At 45.9% G+C, this 22,040-nt stretch overlaps 2 protein-coding genes across 2 annotated transcripts in view; one reads left to right on the top strand and one right to left on the bottom strand.

The window, feature by feature from the left end:
- The window catches only part of LOC126266862 (UNC93-like protein), a 224,995-nt gene extending 203,043 nt beyond the window's left edge, over window positions 1–21,952 (top strand). The window contains exons 6-7 of the mRNA XM_049971484.1: window positions 2,823–3,090; window positions 19,634–21,952. Of these exons, the coding sequence (XP_049827441.1) occupies window positions 2,823–3,090; window positions 19,634–19,971 (606 nt within the window). The 3' untranslated portion in view covers window positions 19,972–21,952. The remainder of the gene's footprint in view (window positions 1–2,822; window positions 3,091–19,633) is intronic.
- The window catches only part of LOC126266861 (CREB-regulated transcription coactivator 1-like), a 674,669-nt gene that overhangs the window by 229,567 nt on the left and 423,062 nt on the right, over window positions 1–22,040 (bottom strand). The gene's annotated exons all lie outside the window — the stretch shown is intronic.

The raw sequence follows: 22,040 nt of genomic DNA, 5'->3' as shown, positions 1-22,040 counted from the left end.
ACGCCAATAAAGATGGGTGAAAAATCGAAATATGTCTTGGTATAAAAAAGTTACATAAGAGTACAAACTTGTTGTATTTTACAAGTAAAGAAAAACTACAATATGTGAGCGATGCACGCTAACAATCAGAATTGGTTACAGGACATGCTTAGGTTACGGACATACCTCTGGAGAGTAAAGAGTTTTATGATTGCTCCAGTTATCTGTCGTTTTTTAAAAGAACGAAACAAAAAATGTTTTGTATTCGCGCCAAAAAAGTCCACAAAGACTTAAAAATTCAATTTTGCTGCCCCCGTTTGAACATTATTGTAATTTATTTCGTGAATAGATATTTCGAGCAGCTCCGGTAGGGCAGGAATCTTCCCTTTCCTTTCAGCGTGCTATATTCCAATCTCCCTCAATTCCCTGCGACGGGTGGTCAGCTTTATATATGTGCTTACCTATTGCTGGCGTATCGTATCTAGCCTGAAGACGTCCTTTTTTTCTTCGGTGCCAACAGCTGATGAGTTCGTGAAATATTTCTAGTTCAGCTGGACCAATTCGTCTTGAGTTTTTCAATAATAGTCTTGCGTAATAGGATGGATTTCTAACATCTATGCACTTCACACTTGCGTGTATTTTTTTTATGGGGTCAGTAAACGACGCGACACCACAGACCGAAAACGTCATCAGCACGATGGAGATTCGAGCTTCAAGAAAGCAATCAAAACAAGAACTCAAAATTAACGGAAATTCAACGGAAATATGGGAGTTATAAAAACTAGATAACAGAACACAGTGGTAAATAGGGGTTTTCATCAACGCTTGAATTTTTATTGAACCTGTTTAATCGCGTGTAGCACAACACGCTAGATGATGTTGGAAAACTTGTTGCTATAAAATATGCAAATATAAGAATTTCCGACACACATTCATTGGCTTCAATAACCTAGCACCAAACAGTCACCTTAGAAATCTTGGTCTACGCTACCACAACAGTAAAGTCGCTGTACAACGCAGAACGAAAGTATAGCGTTCTTCAACACATTCGACATCCCGACTAAATCTATATAGGCTAAGCAACACCCGCATGAACTGAACGACATATTGTAAACAAAATACACGGACTACATCTATAACTGATGCCACCTACGCCACAAGTAAAAAAAATATACACTCTGGCCATTAAAACTGCTACACCAAGAAGAAATGCAGATGATAAACGGGTATTCACTGGTCAAATATATTATACTAGAACTGACATGTGATTACATTTTCACGCCATTTTGGTGCATGGATCCTGAGAAATCAGTACCCAGAACAACCACCTCTGGCCGTAATAACAGCCTTGATACGCCCGGGCATTGAGTCAAACAGCTCTTGGATGGCGTGTACAGGTGCAGCTGCCCATGGAGCTTCAACACGATACCACAGTTCATCAACAGTAGTGACTGGCGTAGTGTGACGAGCCAGTTGCTCGGACATCATTGACCAGGCGTTTTCAGTTGGTGAGAGATCTGGAGAATGTGTTGGCCAGGGTAGCAGTCGAACATTTTCTCTATCCAGAAAGTCCCGTACAAGACCTGCAATATGCGGTAGTGCATTATCCTGCTGAAATGTAGGGTTCCGTAGGGATCGAATGAAGGGTAGAGCCACGGGCCGTAACACATCTGAAATGTAACGTCCACTGTTCAAAGTGCCGTCAGTACGAACAAGAGGTGACCGAGACGTGTAACCAATGGCTCCCCATACCATCACGCAAGGTGATACGCCAGTATGGTGTTGATGAATACACGCTTCCAATGTGCGTTCACCGCGATGTCGCCAAACACGGATGTGGCCATCATAATGCTGTAAATAGAACCTGGATTCATCTGAAAAAAATGACGTTTTGCCATTCGTGCACCCAGGTCCATTGTTGAGTACACCATCGCAGGCGCTCCTGTCTGTGATGCAGCATCAAGGGTAGCACAGGCATGGTCTCCGAGCTGATAGTCCATGCTGCTGCAAACGTCGTCGACCTGTTCGTGCAGATGGTTGTTGTCTTGCAAAGGTCCCCATCTGTTGACTCAGGGATCGCAACGTGGCTGTACGATCCGTTACTGCCATGCGGATAAGATTCCTGTCATCTCGACTGCTAGTGATACGATACCGTTGGGATCCAGCACGGCGTTCCGTATTACCCTCCTGAACCCACCGATTCAATATTATGCTAACAGTCATTGGATCTCGACCAACGCGAGCAGCAATGTCGCGATACGATAAACCGCAATCGCGATAGGCTACAATCCGACCTTTATCAAAGTCAGAAAAGTGATGGTACGCATTTCTCCTCCTTACACGAGGCATCACAACAACGTTTCACCAGGCAACACCGGTCAACTGCTGTTTGTGTATGAGAAATCGGTTGGAAACGTCCCTCATGTCAGCACGTTGTAAGTCTCGCCACCGGCGGCAACCTTGTGTGAATGCTCTGAAAAGCTAATCATTTGCATATCAGAGCATCTTCTTCCTGTCGGTTAAATTTCACGTCTATAGCACGTCATCTTCGTGGTGTAGCCATTTTAATGGCCAGTAGTGTATCACTGGCTCGCTATGTTCACTTGAGCCAGTTTTTTTAATTCCGGCCCTTCTTTACAACCACATCTGGACATCGATTTATCTTGTAAGTTCTTTTAATATTGGACATCGAAAACCAGATCTTGCTACTGGTTACGAATTCACTCTTATTTTCTACCTGCAAACAGGATCAACAATTATGTCAACTATTGAACTGCTTATTAACGTTCGCCAAACAGTGACGAGTTCACGACTAATCTCTTCTCTGTTTTTTGCCGTTGCAGGCGTACGTGTCGTGCGCGCTGGGGGTGCACAACGTGGGCTTCGTGATGATCTGCTTCGGCGTGGTGAACGCCATCTGCTCGCTGCTGTTCGGCTCGGTGATGAAGTTCGTGGGCCGGTTCCCGCTGATGGCGCTGGGCGCCCTCGTGCACGCCTGCCTCGTCGGCGTGCTGCTTATCTGGAGGCCCAACCCCGCCACGCCGCTCGTCTTCTACGCCATCTCCGGCCTGTGGGGCGTCGGCGACGCCGTGTGGCAGACTCAAGTCAACGGTGAGTGCGCGCGAGTGTAGCCGCTACAGCAACAGCTTTGTACCGGACACCCTGGCGAACGGTGCACACGGCAGAATGCTTTCTCGAGGTCTCGCGCAGCTACAAGATGTTTCCGTAAGAGCGTGCAAAATTGTAACAGGACATAAGGAATGCTCCACTGCACAATTTGAGATAGGGAACCTGGTGTCGTAGAAGCCAGCTTAAGGAAATATTGAAGTAAACCTGTCTACAGCTATGTCTGGTATTACCGTTTTCACCGTATCTATAACTAACATGCGTTACACGTACTATGCTGTTTATTTACATGTACATTCTTTACTGCTGGGAAACAAGGAGGACTAGACCGATTACTAGGAAGTCACGATGCAGGTTTTGTTTACTTAACTTGTCCATAAAGTGGCTCTGTAATATCGTATTTACGTTGTCCCATGACCCGTTTCACGTGCTTGTAGTGGGGTCCGTTGCAACACGTTCCAGCATCTCCTCTTCAAAATCGGACATGTCCGAAAGAACAACACCATATCCACAGAATTATATAGTTCTGGTAATACCGGCCATGACCTTCTTCTTCTGTGCGGATGCACACATATTCCCCAAACCTTTACGGAACTTGGTAAGAATGTCTTCCACGAGTAATAAGTGTGTTGGACAGGGACACTACGAATGTAGTGTCTGGACATATAAGTTGAGCATGTGGGTCTCGCGGGAGGCGTGCGTGAGATAGTCCCTGCAGTCGCGCTATCCTCTGTGCCCTCGGTGGCCATCTAAGCAGGAGATCCCGGGTTCGCGTCCTAGTTGGGCACACATTTTCACCTGTCCCTGTTGATATATATCAACGCCCGTCAGCAGTTGACTTAACTGCTAAGGTCCCCCTAAGCTTACAAACTACTTAATCTAATTTATCCTAAGGACAAACACACACCGCCCATTCCCGAGGGAGGACTCGAAACTTCGCCGGGACCAGCCGCACAGTCCATGACTGCAGCGCCTAGACCGCTCGGCAGAGACTAGGAGTTTTTGAAATGTGGTACAGCAGAAGAACAGACAGATCCGATAATCAATGGAAAGATACTGAATTGAATCGAGCAGAAATGAAATTTATGGCATAAATTCACTGAAAGAAAGAAACGGTTATTAGGACAGATGGACAGCCGTCAGTACAACTGATAACAGAGGAAACCGAGGATTTAAAATTTGTAGAGAAAGACCGAGGCTTCCACGTAAACAGGTTTAGATGGATACAGGCAGCAATAGTCACTCTGGAACGATGTGGCTTGCACAGGAAAGACTGTCTTGGAGAGCTGCATAAACGAGTTTTCGGGCTGAGGAGCATAACAAGAACAATACATACTTAAAAGTGTAACAATTGCAGACTTTCATTTAATCTTATGGATTTTCCACACTTTTCATGTTTAATAGGTCCATGTTCTCATTTTTACCAAACCGAGTGCTGAGTAGGGCGTAGATTCCAATCAGTAATTACTCTAAGTTCACATTTCCTTCTGTTAGAGAGTTTACGACGTTCGAGGGCAGCCTTATTGATTCTTCTTGCTCCTACAGCTTTATTTCTCCCTTGAAATTCTTTTATTTCGTTCGTTGCCTCTTCGAAGTTCACTGTCTGGCCGAAAATGTCCGGACACACCTACGCAATGCAGAACTGAACATCAGATGCCACAGGAGGAGGACAGAGTATTCAGCTGTCAGTAGAGGAACAGTAACGGCAGAATGAGTCGGCCAGGAGAGCTCAGTGCACTAGTGATTAGGCGTCAGCTCACTAATAAGTCCATCAGGGACATTCCAACTGGTGACCAAGTCGACTATTGTTGATGGGACTGTGAAGTGCAAACGCGAAGGAGCAACCACAGTTTCACCATGACCAGCGGACCTCGTGTACTGACGGACAGCCACCGTCGAGTGTTGTCGAGGGTGCTTGCAAAAGTTGCCTGAAATCATCGGGAGGAATCACTCGTGATTTCAAAAGTTCTACGAGCATTCCAGCTAGAACGATCATTGCGCGTGTAGAGATTTAGAAAGAATGGGGAATAATGGTCGGGTAGTTCCTCCTAGGCGACATATTTCTGTACTCACTGCTAAGTGATGGTTGACGTGGCGTGAAGAAAGACGCCACTGGACAGTGGACAACTGGAAGCGAGAGAGTTGGAGTGATTATCCAATGGAAGGGTTTTGGTTTGGCGAATGCCTGGATACATCCCGTCTAGTACCAACAGTGAAGTACTGAGGAGGTAGTGTAACAATATGGAGCTGATTTCGCGGATATTATGTGGTCCCTTATCACGCTTGAGAAAATGCTAAATGCGAAACGATATGAACACATTTTATAGCAATGCGCACAGCGTACAGTACAGAAACAGTTCGGAGACGATTGTTGTTGTATCAACATGACAATGCATCCAGTCATAAAACATCATCTGTGAACCAATGGTTTGTGGACAGTAACAGTTATGAAATGGACTGACCTACCCATAGTTCCGACCTCAATCTAATGGAACACCTTTAGGATGAGTTAGAACATAGACTTCAAACCGTACTCCAGCGTCTAACATCCTTCTCTACTTTTGGCTCTTGCGGAAGAATGGACTCCTATGCAGACATTCTGACGACCTCACTGAAAGTGTCCCCTGCAGCAATCAGTCATAAAGGTGAGATGTGAACACACGCCATATTAAGTCCGCTCGTAGGTGTCTAGATACTTTTAAACATTTAGTATACCTTTCATGGTAAAACGTTATTTACTGACGTTACAGTGACTGACAAATGGAATATTCTTAGAAAACTTAATAATAATGTCCACCTACTCACTTTAGGAGCGCTTTCACGACGCCAATGTACATTTAGAAATCACAGTTCCATCAGGTGATACTGAAAAGCAGAAAAGTCGTCTTGTGGGAGTTATAGTGCGTTCTTAATGCCAATCTACGAAACTGTGGCGGAATAATACAGTACTAAACACTGAAGCGCCAAAGAAACTAGTGTAGGCATGCGTTTTCAAATACAAAGATATGTAAACATGCAGAATACAGTGCTACGGTCGGCATCACCTGTAGAAGACAACAAGTGTCTGACACAGTTGTTAGATCGGTTACTGCTGCTACAATGGTAGGTTATCAAGATTTAAGTGAGTTTGAACGTGATGTTACAGTCGGCGCACGAGCGATGCTACACAGCATCTCCCAGGTAGCGATGAAGTTGGGATTTTCACGTACTACTATTTCACGAGTGTACCGTGATCATCAGGAATCCGGTAAAACATCAAATTTTCGACATCGCTGCGGCCGGGAAAAGATCCTGCAAGAACGGGTCCAACGACGAGTAAAGAGAATCGTTCAGCGTGACAGAAGTGCGACACTTCCGCAAATTGATGCAGATTTCAGTGTTGGACCATCAACAAGTGTTAGTGTGCCAACCATTTAACGAAACATCATCGATATGGGCTTTCGGAGCCGAAGGCCCACTCTTGTACACTTGATGACTGCTTGTCAAAAGCCTTACGCCTCGCCTGGACCTGTCAACACTGAAATTGGACTGTTGATGACTGGAAACATGTTTCCGGGTCGAACGAGTCTCGTTTCAGATTGTATCGAGCGAATGAATGTGTACGGGTATGGAGACAACCTGATGAATCCAAGGACTCCGCATGTCAGCATGGGACTGTTCAAGCTAGCGGAGGCTTTGTAATGGTGTGGGGCGTGTGCAGTTGGAGTGATATGGGACACCTGGTAAGTCTTGATATGACTCTGACAGGTGACAAGTATGTAGGCATCCAGTCTGATCACCTGCATCATTCATGTCCATTGTGCATTCCGACGGACTTCCGCAAATCCAGCAGGACAATGCTAGACCCCATACGTCCAGAATTGCTACATAATGGCTCCAGGAACACTCTCCTGAGCTAGATCTCCATCCCCTCGTACTCTTACGGATTTATGGACAGCCCTGCAGGATTCATGGCGTCAATTCCCTCCAGCACTACTTCAGATATTACTCGAGTCCGTGCCACGTGGTGTTGCGGCACTTCCGCGTGCTCTCTGCGGCCTTATACGATATCGGGCAGGTGTATCAGTTTCTTTGGCTCTTCAGTGTAGAAGAATATTTGTAGACTGTTGAAAGTGACGGGTCTATTTTTGTATATGAGCTCACAACGAAGCAGCAACAGAATAGCTACTGTGGCTACAATGAAATTAAAAATGAATTAGGTTTAACAGCACGTACTGGTTCACTGCGAAATATTCGCGTGTGTGAACGTGCGGACAATTACACGGTGTCAGAGACGCCCGCAAAACAAATTCTAGCTGCCACAGGGACAGGATTCCCACGGGCGCGCCGCGCGCCTTTTAATGAGCCTGCAGGGCGGGGCAGGAGTGTTTCTCACGCCCCGCCTCTGGCAGACCTTGTGCCGCTCACCGCCGGGTCGCAGCCTGACCCGGGACCTGACGCGACGCCCGCGGAAATCCGCCCGCCCTTACTTTGCGTTTTCCGCAATCGCGCTCCGTTCCCCTTTCGGTGATTACCACAGAGACTGATCTGCTCTGACCTTCAGGCCTGTTTCGCCTTTTACTTCATTTCCTTATCGATGCAACAGCCACGGAGATCATTTACACGTTTCGTACACTTTATATACGCAGTACAAAATTTGCAATACTTCGCACGTCCCACACACGAATAAAAAAAATCTGTAAACTTTACGAGGGCTGTCCCCCCCCCCTCCCCCTCCAGATGAAGCTTCGCGCAGATGTGTTGGGCAGTGTCTCTAGTATATTAGCGTTACATCACACTTGCCAGTCCCGAGCGCACAGTGAGCACGTAAATGTGCTTGGAATAATTGTCTCCTGACACCCGCCAGGTTAGCCGAGAGGTTAGCCCGGCGGATTACCGTCGTCGGTCGGTGTGCCGGCTAGCCTGGATGTGGTTTTTAGGCGGTTTTCCACATCCCGCTAGGTGAATACTGGGCTGGTCCCCAAGTTCCGCCTCAATTACACGACTCGCAGACATCTGAACACGCTCGCACTTTTCCATGAATTACACTCAACGCAGACAGAAGGGGTACACTAACTCCGTCCCGGGGGTACGGGGTGGCGGCAGGAGGGGCATCCGGCCACCCCACTCCACTAACCTTGCCAAATCCGTTCCTAACACTGCCGACCCTGCGTCTGCGCGGGACATAGCACCAGCGAAAGAAAGAAGGAAAGAAATTGTCTCCTGACAAGTGCCAAGTGCGTGTTGTCATTCGGTTTCTTCACGCTGAGGGGTTCCATCTAGTTTCATGCAGTCCACATAATGTAACTATCAAGTGTGACAACAAAGTGTGGTAATGGTGTGTGGATTTTGAAGCAAGCCGTACAGAAATTCTTGAAGCAGACGGTAAGGGAAGGAAGGGGGTGTCAGACAGGGATCTCGTTCAGCGATTGGATAAGGCGATTCGAGAGAATCGTATACGAAGGGCAAATTAATATCGGAGGACACCACTGGTAACTGCTTGTGTCCGACACTTGCCAATGCTCCGCCGTCGTCTCTGCTGACAACATAATGAGACGTGATCTGAAGATGATTTTTGAGAAAATCGAAACCGGTTACCATCTGACGTGTGATTTTTAGTTTTTAATAAATCCTTGCCATCAAGACTGGTTAGTATTTTAATTAGCTATCAGATCGACGTCAGTTTCTAACAATGTTTTCAAACTTTTATTATCGGCGAATATTTCCTGATCAGTCTCCGTAACTCTCCGCCCCGCCTTAAATTCCAAACGATTCAGCCGTGTTTTATGAACTGATGGAGTAATAAATAGTATGGTGTTCCATCTAGACATGAAGTTTGTTGCTATATGTCTGCAGTTCTTCCCACCGTCCCTCTTTCTTCCAGCTATTTTTTTACATAATAACGTGAATACAGCGCTACACGATACAAAGCGAGCGAGCTGGCGCAGTGGACCCGTATTGGGGAGGACGGCGGTCTAAATTCCTGGGAAAATCCGGGTTTAGGTTTCCCGTAATCTCACTAAATTGCTGAAGGCAAATTTCGGGGCAAAATCTGTTCGCATCCTTCCCCATACCGAGCTTGTGTTGTGTCTCTGTTAACTCTACATTTTCAGATGCTGGTCGGGCACCAGGCGTACTCTCTACAGCGAAAGAACAACATTGGTCAGTACCGCAGCTTAAACAGCTTGTCAGACACACTGAATAGCGTTTTAGCTGCGAAGTATTGAACTTGGCAAGCGCGTAACGAGCACCAATCACTTGGGGGTCGCCACAGTTGTTTCTTATTGGCACGCAACTAGTCTGTGCGCGCAGCTCGCATAACAGCGTGCCGTTCGACCCGTGATCTGGGAGGACGGCAGGTCCGGGGCTGGGTGCGTGTTGCTGTTGCTCCTACTGCTTTCTCTGCAAGCAGTTTCAACTTTCTCCGCCTCGCGGCGTTTGCAATTTTTCTCCGCCTTTGCTTTCGCGCCTCTGAACTGTGGGTGCCTCTAACAGGTGCGAATTGACACAGGCGCCCCCTGGAGTTGCTAAACAACTTGTTATGCAGTCCTCGTTTCCTTCCAGAATCTGTTGACTCGGCACATTCTTTCTACCCGAATGAAATCCGTCGTTTCTACCATTTTTCATTCCGACTGCCTGTGTTACCGCCTCCGTGTAGCTCTTTTCCGGAACAGCTACTTTCTACAAATTTTCCGGTCTTTTCGACCACTTTCACAGTGTCATTTTCCTCCACCACAGTGAAAATTGGACTTTTCTCCTAACATAACACGAGAGGACCTCAAAAAGTTGGTTAAATATTTTTTGGCAGGCAAAGTAATGATTCTGAAAGCTACACTGCACTCCAGGATGCCACAAGTATACCACACTATTTTTCAACATACTCCCCAAGTCTCTGTAAACAACATCGGAACGTTTTACCGATCGTTCAATTCCTCGACAATAGAAATCTGATCACGAAGCTATACGAGAACCGCTGTTTGGTCGTTGGAAAATCCCCCACCACCCCAAATGTTCTCTGAGCTTGTCGAAAAGGTGGAATCGCATCGTGCAAGCTCTCGACTTCTCGATTAGAATCACTTGCGTCTCTGTGGCTTTGCTCATATTGTTGACACCATTTCCGTACAGCTGGGCTTGACATTGCATATGGTCCATATACTGCCTGAATTTCTTGGTGAAGCCGTGTACAATTTAGTTTGCCCACAAGAATCATATAGTCCCGCGTACTTCAGCTTAGAAGTTAGTTTCCAGTCACTGCACCATTTCACTAGCATACTGTGTTGCACCCGTTACACGCACCGCAGCAGAACTGTGTTTGCAGGAAACTAGAACATGTACTCTACTGTGACAATGCGCCACTCTTGTTGCGCTACGGCCTTAGTGCTGGACAATATGTGAATATGTTGCGTTTCCTCGCGATTTCTGTGCTACTTACATATTTGTCAATGCAACTGTTCTATTTTTGAATATTGGAAATTTGGAAATTTGTGGTAAGGTCTTATGGGAGGACTCGAACCTCTGACGGGGAGACTTTTGAGTATTTATTTTTCTTGTTATGCTCCTCAGCCCGAAGACTGGGTTTGTGCAGTTCTCCAAGACAGTCTTTCCTGTGCAAGTCTCTTCATTCCAGCGTGACTATTGCAGTCTACGTCCCTCTGAACCTGCTTACCTGGCACCCTTGGTCTTCCTACACAAATTTTAATCTCTTCGGTTTCCTCCATTGTCATATGTATTGATGGCTGTGTATCTGTCCTAACAATCGATTCTTTCTTTCAGTAAATTTATGCCATAAATTTCATTTCTGCTCGACTAATTTCAGTACCTTTGCATTGGTTATCCAATTTGCCCGTTCTTCTGCTGTACCACATTTCAAAAACTCCTAGTCTCTTCTTGTCTATATTGTTCATAGTTCTCGTCTCACTTCCCATGTAAGTTAAACACTCTAGAGAAATACTTTAAGAAAAGACTTCCAACACTTAAATTTATATATGATGTTAACAAATCTCTCTTTTACAGCCAAGCTTTCCTTCATTTTGCGTCCTCCTTACTTCTGCCATCGTCAGTAATTTTGCAGCCAAAACGGCGAAACTCTTCTAGTGCTTTTACTTTCATTTCGTAATAACATTACTTGAGGAGCAAACGAATTAATTTAACTGTTCTTCGTTGCTCATATTCTACTTCTCTTTATGTTCATATACAATATTTTTTCAAGACTTTATCAATTCCTTTTACCGGCTCCTTGAGCCATCGTCAGATAACTTCATGTTGAACAAATACTCCACGCAACTTCAGCAAGAATCCGTAGCTGTATAAAGAATGCTGTACAAAGATATCTTTGTACTCGCTGAAATTGTGTGGACTATTTGTTCAACATTAAGTTCTGACGATGGCCTAAGAAGCCGAAAGCCGGTTCATAACAAACTAATAAATATTATTGTGGAACATTAATACGTCGTACTCAAGTTATTAATATGTCTACGTTCCTCCAAGAACCGACGGAATGTTCCATAAATATTAACAAATTAAAACACTTATCAGTTTGATTCAGGTATTTTTCGCCCTCCAAACGCTTCGTGAGAGAAAGTAAAAGTGACAGACGCAGATAATAGTACTAATTTGTCTTTTATGGTTTCTGACACATTTACTGTGCCATTGGCAAATCTAGAAGTTTTATTTATTTTCCCCTAATTCTCGAAATTTCTCCCTGCCTCACTCCCGTTTCATCAGCTGCCTCCTTGCCTCCTTTAACTTTACAAATCGATATTCCCGCTGTCAGTGCACCTATTGCTTCCATATGCAGCTCTTTTATTGCAACAGCTGATGCCGCCTTGTTTTTCTGTTGCTCATTAATGCAAAAATCTTACCACTATCGATGCTGTCTTCTGAAGTGTCATTTTTCCTTACACAGTTCTTCGGCTTCATATCCCCAATCGCGGAAACAAGCGGGTGTCTCTGTAATTGAAAAATAGAAAGAAAAAAAGGTCAAATTTCAGAGCCGCCAGGAGCTGCTGCTGACATAAATGTTTTGTAACTACCGGTTTAAATTATCTAATCACATTGAGGTATCATAAAATTAATTTCAAATATCATACTGTGACCTCAAATAAAATAAAAACCACCCCGCATCACTACGTTTTACTTCTGACGTAGGGCAGTTTTTATCTTATGTGAGGCCACAGTATGAACGTTGCCATAAACGCAGTTGTAATTAATTTTGTGTTGCCTGAATATGATCAGATAATCGGTAGTTAATGAAGATTGGTTCAATCAGGAGCTCTAGGCAGTTCTGCGCTATCGCACTATGATGTTTGTGGAGAACGAAAATCTCCTACCAATATGGATTCCGTAAGCATTGATGTTGCACAAGCACAGCTCGCTCTGTTCGTCCATGAGATCCAGAGCGCCGTAGACGAAAACGCTCAGGTGTGACAGTCGCTCAATTTTGGACCCCATGGGAACGTGAGGGAAGGCATATTCGTCATGAAGTTTGTCGTAGACCACGTCTGACCACAACAAGAAAGGATCACCGTATTATGCACCAAGCTCATCGTAACACCTTCGTTCACATCTGCGCCTGCCATACGAGAACAGGTAATGGACTCCTTGAACCATTCTGTATTACCCCGCACCATTGGTCGGAGAGTTGGGGCAGCTGAACTAGCGAATTATCAACCTGTGATTAGGCTACTATCAATGGCGCAACACAAGCGGCTGGGTTTAGAGTGGTTAAGTGACTGGAAAGCCTAAAATGCTGATGAATGGCATCACACTGCTTTCGTCGACTAATCGCAGTTCTGCACTTCCCCGGATGAACATCGTTGGCAAGTACAGTGGCGATATGAAGAGAAGTCCCATTCTTCCAATGTTTTGGAGAGGAGTAGCGATGTTACTCCTGGCGTCATGCTATGTGGACCCATAGGGTATGACTTCATGTCCCGGCTGGTAATGACTGAGGAAACCCCGACCATGCAACGGTACGTCACGGACATCCTATATTCTCGAGTTTTACCTCTAATTTGATAGTACCGTGGTGCCATTTTTCAACAGGACAATACCCGTCCACTCACGCCACGTGTCTGTATGAACTGTTTGCGTGATACTGATTTACTCCCTTGGCCAACAATCTACATCTACATCTAAATACATACTCCGCAATCCACCATACGGTGGGTGGCGGAGGGTACCTCGTACCACAACTAGCATCTTCTCTCCCTGCCTATATGCCTCTGTACGAGCCCTTATCTCTCTTATCTTTGTGGTCTTTCCGCGAAATATAAGTTGCTGGCAGTAAAATTGTACTGCAGTCAGCCTCAAATGCTGGTTCTCTAAATTTCGTCCATAGCGATTCACGAAAAGAACGCCTCCTTTCCTCTAGAGACTCCCACCCGAGTTCCTGAAGCATTTCCGTAACACTCGCGTGATGATCAAACCTACCAGTAACAAATCTAACCGCCCGCCTCTGAATTGCTTCTATGTCCTCCCCAATCCGACCCGATAGGGATCCCAAACGCTCGAGCAGTACTCAAGAATAGGTCGTATTAGTGTTTCAAGAGCGGTCTCTTTTACAGATGAACCACATCTTTCCAAAATTCTACCAATGAACCGAAGACGACTATCCGCCTTCCACACAACTGCCCTTACATGCTTGTCCCTTTTCATATCGCTCTGCAATGTTACGCCCAAATATTTTTATCGATGTCACTGTGTCAAGCGCTACACTACTAATGGAGTATTCAAACATTATGGGATTCTTTTTCCTATTCATCTGCATTATTTTTCATTTATTTATATTTAGAGTTAGCTGCCATTCTTTACACCAATCATAAATCTTGTCCAAGTTATCTTGTATCCTCCTACAGTCACTCAACGACGACACCTTCCCGTACACCACAGCATCATCAGCAAACAGCCGCACATTGCTATCCACCCTATCCAAAAGATCATTTACGTAGATAGAAAACAAGATCGGACATACCACACTTCCCTGGGGCACTACAGATGATACCCTCACCTCCGATGAACACTCACCATCGAGAACAACGTACTGGGTTCTATTACTTAAGAACAATAACACCAGATCCGCATGTGTGGGACCTGCTCGGATGTAAACTCCTTTTCAGGGCCAGTATGCAGGATATTGAACACCAGTGACAACCGTTGTTGGTCGAATTGCCTCAGGAGCGGATACAACTGCTTCATGTCACCCCTCGCAACCATATCAGTGCATTCATCCAGGCCAGAGTTGGTGCCACGGTATACTGATAAGTTGGTCATACTACCAAGTTCTTGGTAAATTTTTCTCGCGTTTGCAGTCATTGAAATTACATCAGACACCCTCGAAACCGTGAGGTTCCATTTCGTTTTCTCCTCCCTTTATGGGTGCCTCACTTCTTGTCAGGCAGTGTATTTTAGTAGACGTACTCTGTCGCTTCTGAGGTGAGCTGAGCCGATTGCGCTGCGGTGCAGGGCTGTGTACGGCGAGCCGTCGACCCCGCACCGCCCCGGGCGACGCCAGCCGGCACGGCGCGCCTGTCTCAGCCAGCCAGGGGTCGTCTTTTTTAACGGTGCGTTTCTTGCGGAACCGGTTTCTAAAATGGCGTCCGCGGTCGGCTTTGCTCGTTTTTGCCGATACACAATGGTACCATTATACCGGCTTTTGCATGAGCCATTCAAGGAGTCTGCTCGTTGGAGTCACGCATGAATATCACAGCATCCAATACACGCAAACAAGCAGGAACACGTCCCGCTTAATAGAAATAAACCACACGCTCTAGTGATGGGAGAGGGGGGGGGGGTGCGCACACAGTTTGCAGAATGAGACGTAATACTACCTTTCACTTCGTGGTTAATCGCTTTTATTTTAGTAGCAATAAAACACTGAGATAGTAGAAAAGTGATAACTTGAAAATACCGCCGCTAAAATATAACTAATACATACTATCAAAGAAATTAATCTTGACAAATGCCTATGAGTGCTGGTTGCTTTTTTCTTTGCATAACACTGTTCGTAAAACGCGATTTGCATTTGGAAGTGATCGTGTTCAAATCTGTGTGCACCCTTGCTACAGCATGGTTAAGGAGATATTTCTATATCACTTTGGGCGAATCCGGTGAGAGCTGGAACAGAGATTTCACAAAGCAGTAATTCAACTGTTCTTATACGACGTTATTTCGATCTCGCTGATTCTACGTACTTCATAGTACAAATCTCCTTCATGTACATTTTTTACTCTCTGCTGCTCTTTCCTTACACACTAATCACGTACTTAGTCCTTAGCACACTACAGTCAAATTTTGTTCAACTCCCTTGCTTCCACGGATAAACCCAGAAGACCGAAATGAACCACTTAATCTCCTCATTCTGTGACAATGTACAGCTGTCACACTAGAACAATATTCCTCCAAATTCTTAAAGTGCTGGAAACATTTCTTTCCAGCACAGGGGAACTGAAGAAATACATTTACAAGCCAAAACATTGAGGCCACTGCCCACCGCGACGCTGGATGCCGCCTGTTGCAAAAGCGGTCTCTTTTACAGAGCACGTGACGCGATAACAAAAGTATGTGAGCGGAGCAGGGGATCACCCTAGCGAAGATATGGGCTGCAAATCTGGAAATCCTAAAGATAAGCGACTTTGACGAAAGGCAGATTTTAATTACGCAGAGCCTGTGAACGGGTATTTCGAAAACGGCGAAGATGTTCGAATGTTCACGTGCTACTATCGTGAGCGTCTACGGAAAGAGGTATAAGGACAGAGAAACTACCATTAGGCACTAAATGGTTGGACCTCCAAGGCTCCTTTCAGAACATGGGGCTCGCAGGCCTGTCTGCTCTAAAAGTAGGATATATGGTGATCTGTGGCATCTCTGCCGAAAGAACACAATGCTGCTGCACGCACAAATGTTTCGGAGCTCACCGTTCGTCGTACAATGCTGAACATGGAGCTCCGCAGCTGACCACTCTTATGTGTTTGTACGTTTTTGTGTGTGGACAAAGAGGCAATGTCAATTATGACTGCAGTGGGCACGGAATCGTCTGGATTCGACCGTCGATCAGTGGAAACGTGTCGGCTCTTCGGATGAACAACATTTTTGCTACAGTAGCTCGATGGTCGTCTCCAGAAATGCCGTCATCGAGGTGAACAGCGGCTCGAAACGTGCTTCGCGCCAAGGACGCAGGCTGGTGCGAGCAGTATTAAGATATGGCAGACATTCTGCTGCTGTTGCATGGGACCTGTGGTAGTAATCGAAGACAAACTGACAGCAGCGAACCACCTGCATCCCTTCATGTTTGATATCTTCCCCGATGGTGATGTCATCTTCCCGCGCGGAGGCCCCACGGTTAGAGGCGCCATGCCACGGATTGCGCAGCCCCTCCCGACGGAGGTTCAAGTCCTTCCTCGGGCATAGATGTGTGTGTTGTTCTTAGCATAAGTTAGTTTAAATTAGTTTAAGTAGAATGTAAGTCTAGGGACCGATGACTTCAGCAGTTTGGTCTCTTAGGAATTCACGCACATTTGAATATTTAATGTCATCTTTCAGCAGCATAATTGTCCATATCTCGAAGCCAAAACCGTGCTACAGTGGTTTGGTAAACATTATAGTGAACTCACGTTGATGTCTCGGCGACCAGATTCGCGTGACGTAAATCCTATGGAACCGATCTGGGTCGCTGCCGGGCTCCATCACCGTGTACGCAAATCAGTGGCCCATAATTTACGCGAATTACACGACCTGTCAGTAGATATCTAATGTACAAACCTCCACAAACCTACCACCAAACTGTCGGATTCCTGATACGCAGAATCAGCTGTGTATTCGCTCCGAAGACGGACAAACAAGCTATTAAGCAGATGGTCATAATGTTTTGGCTCATCATTATATGTATGAATGTATGTATCTATTTGTCCGTTATTACATCTGTTTCGGTAAAAATAGTTTTTAATAAACAATTGGGGCTGCAAAAAATTTCATTTTCCGCAATGTTAGAATGACCAGCTTTAATTTATGCAAGTATGAATAATGGATCTCCAGTACCATTTCGCTTCACTAGCTGCAGCAATATACGGAGCTCTACTAGCCGGAGTCCACTCAGATGGTTCTATATTTGGGAAAAATCGGAAGTTACGTCATCGAGTTATCATATGTATCTACTTTTGGCACGATTAGTTACACGTAGCTTTACCTTTACTCTCTTGCATCATGCTGTCAAAGTATTAAGTTTCAAACAGATTACCTGGTTAATAGCTGTCACCTTTGTTCACTTAATTAAGTATTACTGAGAATTAGCTCGATATAACAACTTTGGATTCGTTCTCATATAAATTGTAAGCACCAGAAGATTGCAGCGTACAGTGAAATCTTTTAGGTCTTCTGCAGCTACGTACATACTCAGCAAGTCACTGTAAAGTCCATGGTAAGGAGTACATTGTACCAATATTATCGATTTTCTTTCCTAATCCATTCGCGTATACAACGAGGGAAAATCACTTTGTGTGTACCTGTATGTACCCTTTCTGCGCGAGATATACTATGATGAAAGTACATTCGTCTCACAGTCACATGTGCATATGGTTCTCTGAATATATCCATCAAGGTTACATGAGAAGTACGCCTTTTTTTATTCCGAAGATCTCATATAAGTTCCCTGAACATCTCCATACATTTCCACTACATCGACTTGTAACGACCCGAGCAGCGCGTCTCTCGAATTCGTTCGCTATCTGTTATCGTGCCTGCTTGATAAGAACTCCGAACACTGAAACAGTACTCTAGAATTAATGGCACTAGTGTCTTGTAGTGATTGTAGTTCGATGAATCCTCTGCCAGGCACTTAATTGTGAATCGCACTGTAGGCATATAGATGCAGATGGAGAAGGAAAAATTACTACGTTACTCTATAACGAAATTCACTTTGGCACAGAAGAGGCTGAAGTCTTGTACTTGTGAATATCTGCGCTACTCTTAATCTAAGATGGACAGCTGATAAGAGATTTCGTTAGTGGATAAATGTACTATGAGACTGTGGTTAATATTACCAGCTGCTTAGAGAGGCCTACAAGATGTACGTGCGTACCCCACATACAATGACGTGACAAAAGTTGTGAGATACTTCCTACATCGTGTCTGACCTCCTTCTGCACGGAGTAGCGCAGCAACTAGTCGTGGTATTGACTCAACACGTCGTTGGAAGTCCCCTGCAGAAATATTGTGCCGTTCTACCTCCATAGGTGTCCATAATTGCGAAAGTGTTGCCGGTGCAGAATTTTGTGCACGTACTGACCTCTCTATTATGTTCCACAAATGTTCGATGGCATTCATATCGGCCGATCTGGATGGCCAAATCATTCTCTCGAACTGTCCAGGATGTTCTTCAAACCTATCGTGAACAACTGTTGCCCGGCAACACGACACAGTGTTATCCATAAAAATTGCATCGTTGTCTGAATACATGAAGTCCATGAATGTCTGCAAACGGTCTACAAATGGCCGAACATAGCCAGAGGACCCAGTCCATTCCATGTAAACACAGCCACACCATTATAGAGCCACGCCAGCTTGTACAGTGCCTTGCTGACATCTTGGGTCCGTGGCTTCGTGGGGTCAGCGACACACTCGAACCCTGCCATCAGCTCTCAACAACTGAAATTGGAACTCATGTGATCAGGTCACGGTTTTTTAGTCGTATGTGGTTCAACCGACATGGTCACAGTCCCAGGAGAGGCGCTGCAGGTGATGTGTTGTTGGCAAAGGCACTCGTGTCGGTCGTCTACTGCCGTACCCCATTAAAACCAAATTTCGCCGCGCTTCCCTAACGGATACGTTCATCGTACGTCCCACATTTACTTCTGCGCTTATTTCGGGCTGTGTTGCTTGTCTGTTAGCACTGACAACTCTACTAAACACCGCCGACCGCTGTGACAGAGCGGTTCTAGGCGCTTCAGGCCCGAACCGCGCTGCTGCTGCGGTCGTTGTTCGAATCCTGCCTCGGGCATGTATGTGTGTGATGTCCTTAGGTTAGTTAGGTTTAAGTAGTTCTAAGTTCTAGGGGACTGATGACCTCAGAAGTTAAGTCCCATAGTGCCTAGAGCCATTTGAGCCATTTGTACTAAACGCCGCTGCTCTCGGTCGTTAAGTGAAGGCCATCGGCCACTGCGTTGTCCGTTCTCCGTGGTGAGAGGTAATGCCTGAAATTTGGTATTCTCGGAGCACTCTTGGCACTGTGGATCTCGGAATATTGAATTTCCTAACGATTTCCGAAATGGAATGTTCCATGCGTCTATCTCCAACAAGCCATTCCGTGTTCAAAGTCTTTAAATTCCCGTCGCCCGACCATAATTACGTCGCAAACCTTTTCATATGAACCAGCTGAGTACAAATGAGAGCTCCGTCAAAGCACTGCCCTTTTATACTTGCATACAACATATTACCGCCATCTGTATATATGCATGTCGCTGTCTCATGACTTTTGTCAACACAGTGTATGTATTACTGCGGCTATTGCGACTGGTGAATCGTGGACACCGGGAGTGACAAGAGCGTGTTGTTGCAGGTATCTACGGAACGCTGTTCCGACGCAACAAGGAGGCGGCGTTCAGCAACTACCGGCTGTGGGAGTCTGCCGGCTTCGTCGTGGCGTACGCCTACAGCACGCAGCTGTGCGCGCGCATGAAGCTGTACGTGATGCTGGCCGTGCTGCTGGTCGGCGTCGCCGGCTACGTCGTCGTCGAGATTCTGCACAAGCGGAAGGTGAAGCGCCAGAAGATGCTGGCCGAGGACCCCAAGGCGGCGGCCGCCGCTGCTGCCGAGCTGGCCCGCAACAACCAGGTCGAGGAGACGGACGACGAGAAAGACGACCTCGACGACGACATCATCGTGACGCACCTGTAGTCCGCCCCTCTGCGCCGTCCGGCCGCTGCCCGCCGGCTCACCGCCACTGTCCGGGACGACGCTGACGTCACGGACCGGCGTGCGCGCGCAGCATCCGCGCTCGGCAGCCGGCCGGACCGAGAACCTCCAGTCGCGGTGCTTGTGTACGGGACACTTCTGAAGTTGAGACGCTGTGGCACCCGCCCTTTGTGATACTGGGACCGCACAGGTGGCCCTCCAAACGTGTACGGCAGCTGCCTGCGCGGGGCGAGAGACTTTAGAGCGGCGGTGCAGTCTCGTTGTGTGGTTTTCTGCTACAGTCCAGAGGAGCTCTGCCTCGCCAAAACTGTACGCCGGAAAGAGAAAATGCGGTTCAGAAAATACTTTGGAAGTCCTTTCGTGAACGTCATTTCCCTATTTTCCTATAAAGTGTTGTTACTCCAGACAAAAGAGAGGTTGTGTAAGAGTGTTGGCTGTTGATGTGCTGATTATGCGTTAAAACAAACATTATAAAATATTTATTACGCAAACAAATGCCTGCAACATTATAGATATACTTTAAGCAGGACCTTTTTTGTTTAGTTCTCGTACTTTTCGCGTATTTATTATGCACAAAAGAAACACGGATGTAGTTTTACAGTGGCGACGCTGCTTCAGAATCAGATTGAAGCTCATTAAAAACGGCTTAATCATTTGCTAGGAAATGGGGGTAACAGCAGCAGTATTTGGAAGCGGTGAAGGGAAGTAAGAAAAATGTATACTATTCTTCTTTCTCCATTAGAATGCTTGGACTAGTCACAGAAGAGTGATGTGTGTGTGTGTGTGTGTGTGTGTGTGTGTGTGTGTGTGTGTGTGTGCATCCGTTGATAATGTCCGTCACTGTTTTTGCGTCGTGTGCGCCTGTTGTTGAACATTACGCAACTGCGCAAAAAATAGGCTGCTACGGGGTCGAATGATGTCCCGGATCGTCCCAGGGTTACACAACAGCCTTCAGGATTGCAGCGAAGGACACAGCGGGAACGAGGCTAGTCCCTCGAGCCTGCATTCCCAGGCGCACGTCGGGCCCACAATAAAGATTGTTCTGCCGTCAGTAAGGAAGACGTGGGAAGCGTTCCCACAGAGGCAGGAGGGCGGACAGTACAGCACTCACCTCGCTCCTGTGCGCCGTGGCTGGTCCCGAGCGCGCCATTCGTGGCATTGTTCCTGCCACTACAACGAAAGCGCTCCCCGGGACGGGGCGTCGGCGGGTGGATACGGATCGGTTATCTGGATTGTTTGCTCTACGTAACAGCTGCGGTGGAGTGCCGATCGCTGGTGTGTCTGACTCGCACGAAGGAGTGTTTCATTTCTGAAAGTACAAATTCTAATTAGTACATTTTCTTACTTACACAGAATAATGTCTCTCCAGTCTAAAAGCCTCAGACGATTGCGCTGTTGGCAAAACAGAATTCAATAACAGTACGCTGCCGATCAAAAACAAGTTCTCAGTACGGAAATGTAAGGAAATCCGCGATTTACTCAGAAGCAGACCGCCAGAGGAAATGCAGTGAATGGTGGCTAAGGCAAGCAAGTGGGGAAAATGTGGTAGAGACAGAAGAAAAACTTCAATGTATTCATTGTCCTCTTTGCAGTCTAGCAACGGACGTAGCGATTGCTGTACTTAATACTTATTTTATCGTATCACGCTGTTTTTGTGAGGAATAAAGAGCCTTCCACATTTGTTATGTACTTCAAAAGAAACTATGTTTCTGTTTACTACATGAGGATATGCAAAGTATTTACTGTATTGTTGGCAGCAGTGTGAGGCTGTTTGTCGAGATTAGTTGTCCGCCCTATTGCGAGGCATTTCGGTGGCTGCTAAGCGTGTCATTCTCAGCCGGGCACCGAACTGCCTTCCGACTGGGCGACCACCTGATTGGTGCTTTATTACTATTATTATTACTATGCTAATACTATTAGCTGAAATAGTTCCACTCAAATTTTAAAAATATATGTTTTTTTTGAAACGTTATGTCTTTTCTTTTTTTTATCCCTCTACCTTTACACCTGTTTCCTTGTGCATGGTCAAAAAATTAAGTGGGCACCTCTTC

The sequence above is a fragment of the Schistocerca gregaria genome, chromosome 4, assembly GCF_023897955.1.
Source record: "Schistocerca gregaria isolate iqSchGreg1 chromosome 4, iqSchGreg1.2, whole genome shotgun sequence".
NCBI lineage: Eukaryota > Metazoa > Arthropoda > Insecta > Orthoptera > Acrididae > Schistocerca > Schistocerca gregaria.
This window is presented reverse-complemented; position numbering and strand designations above follow the sequence as displayed.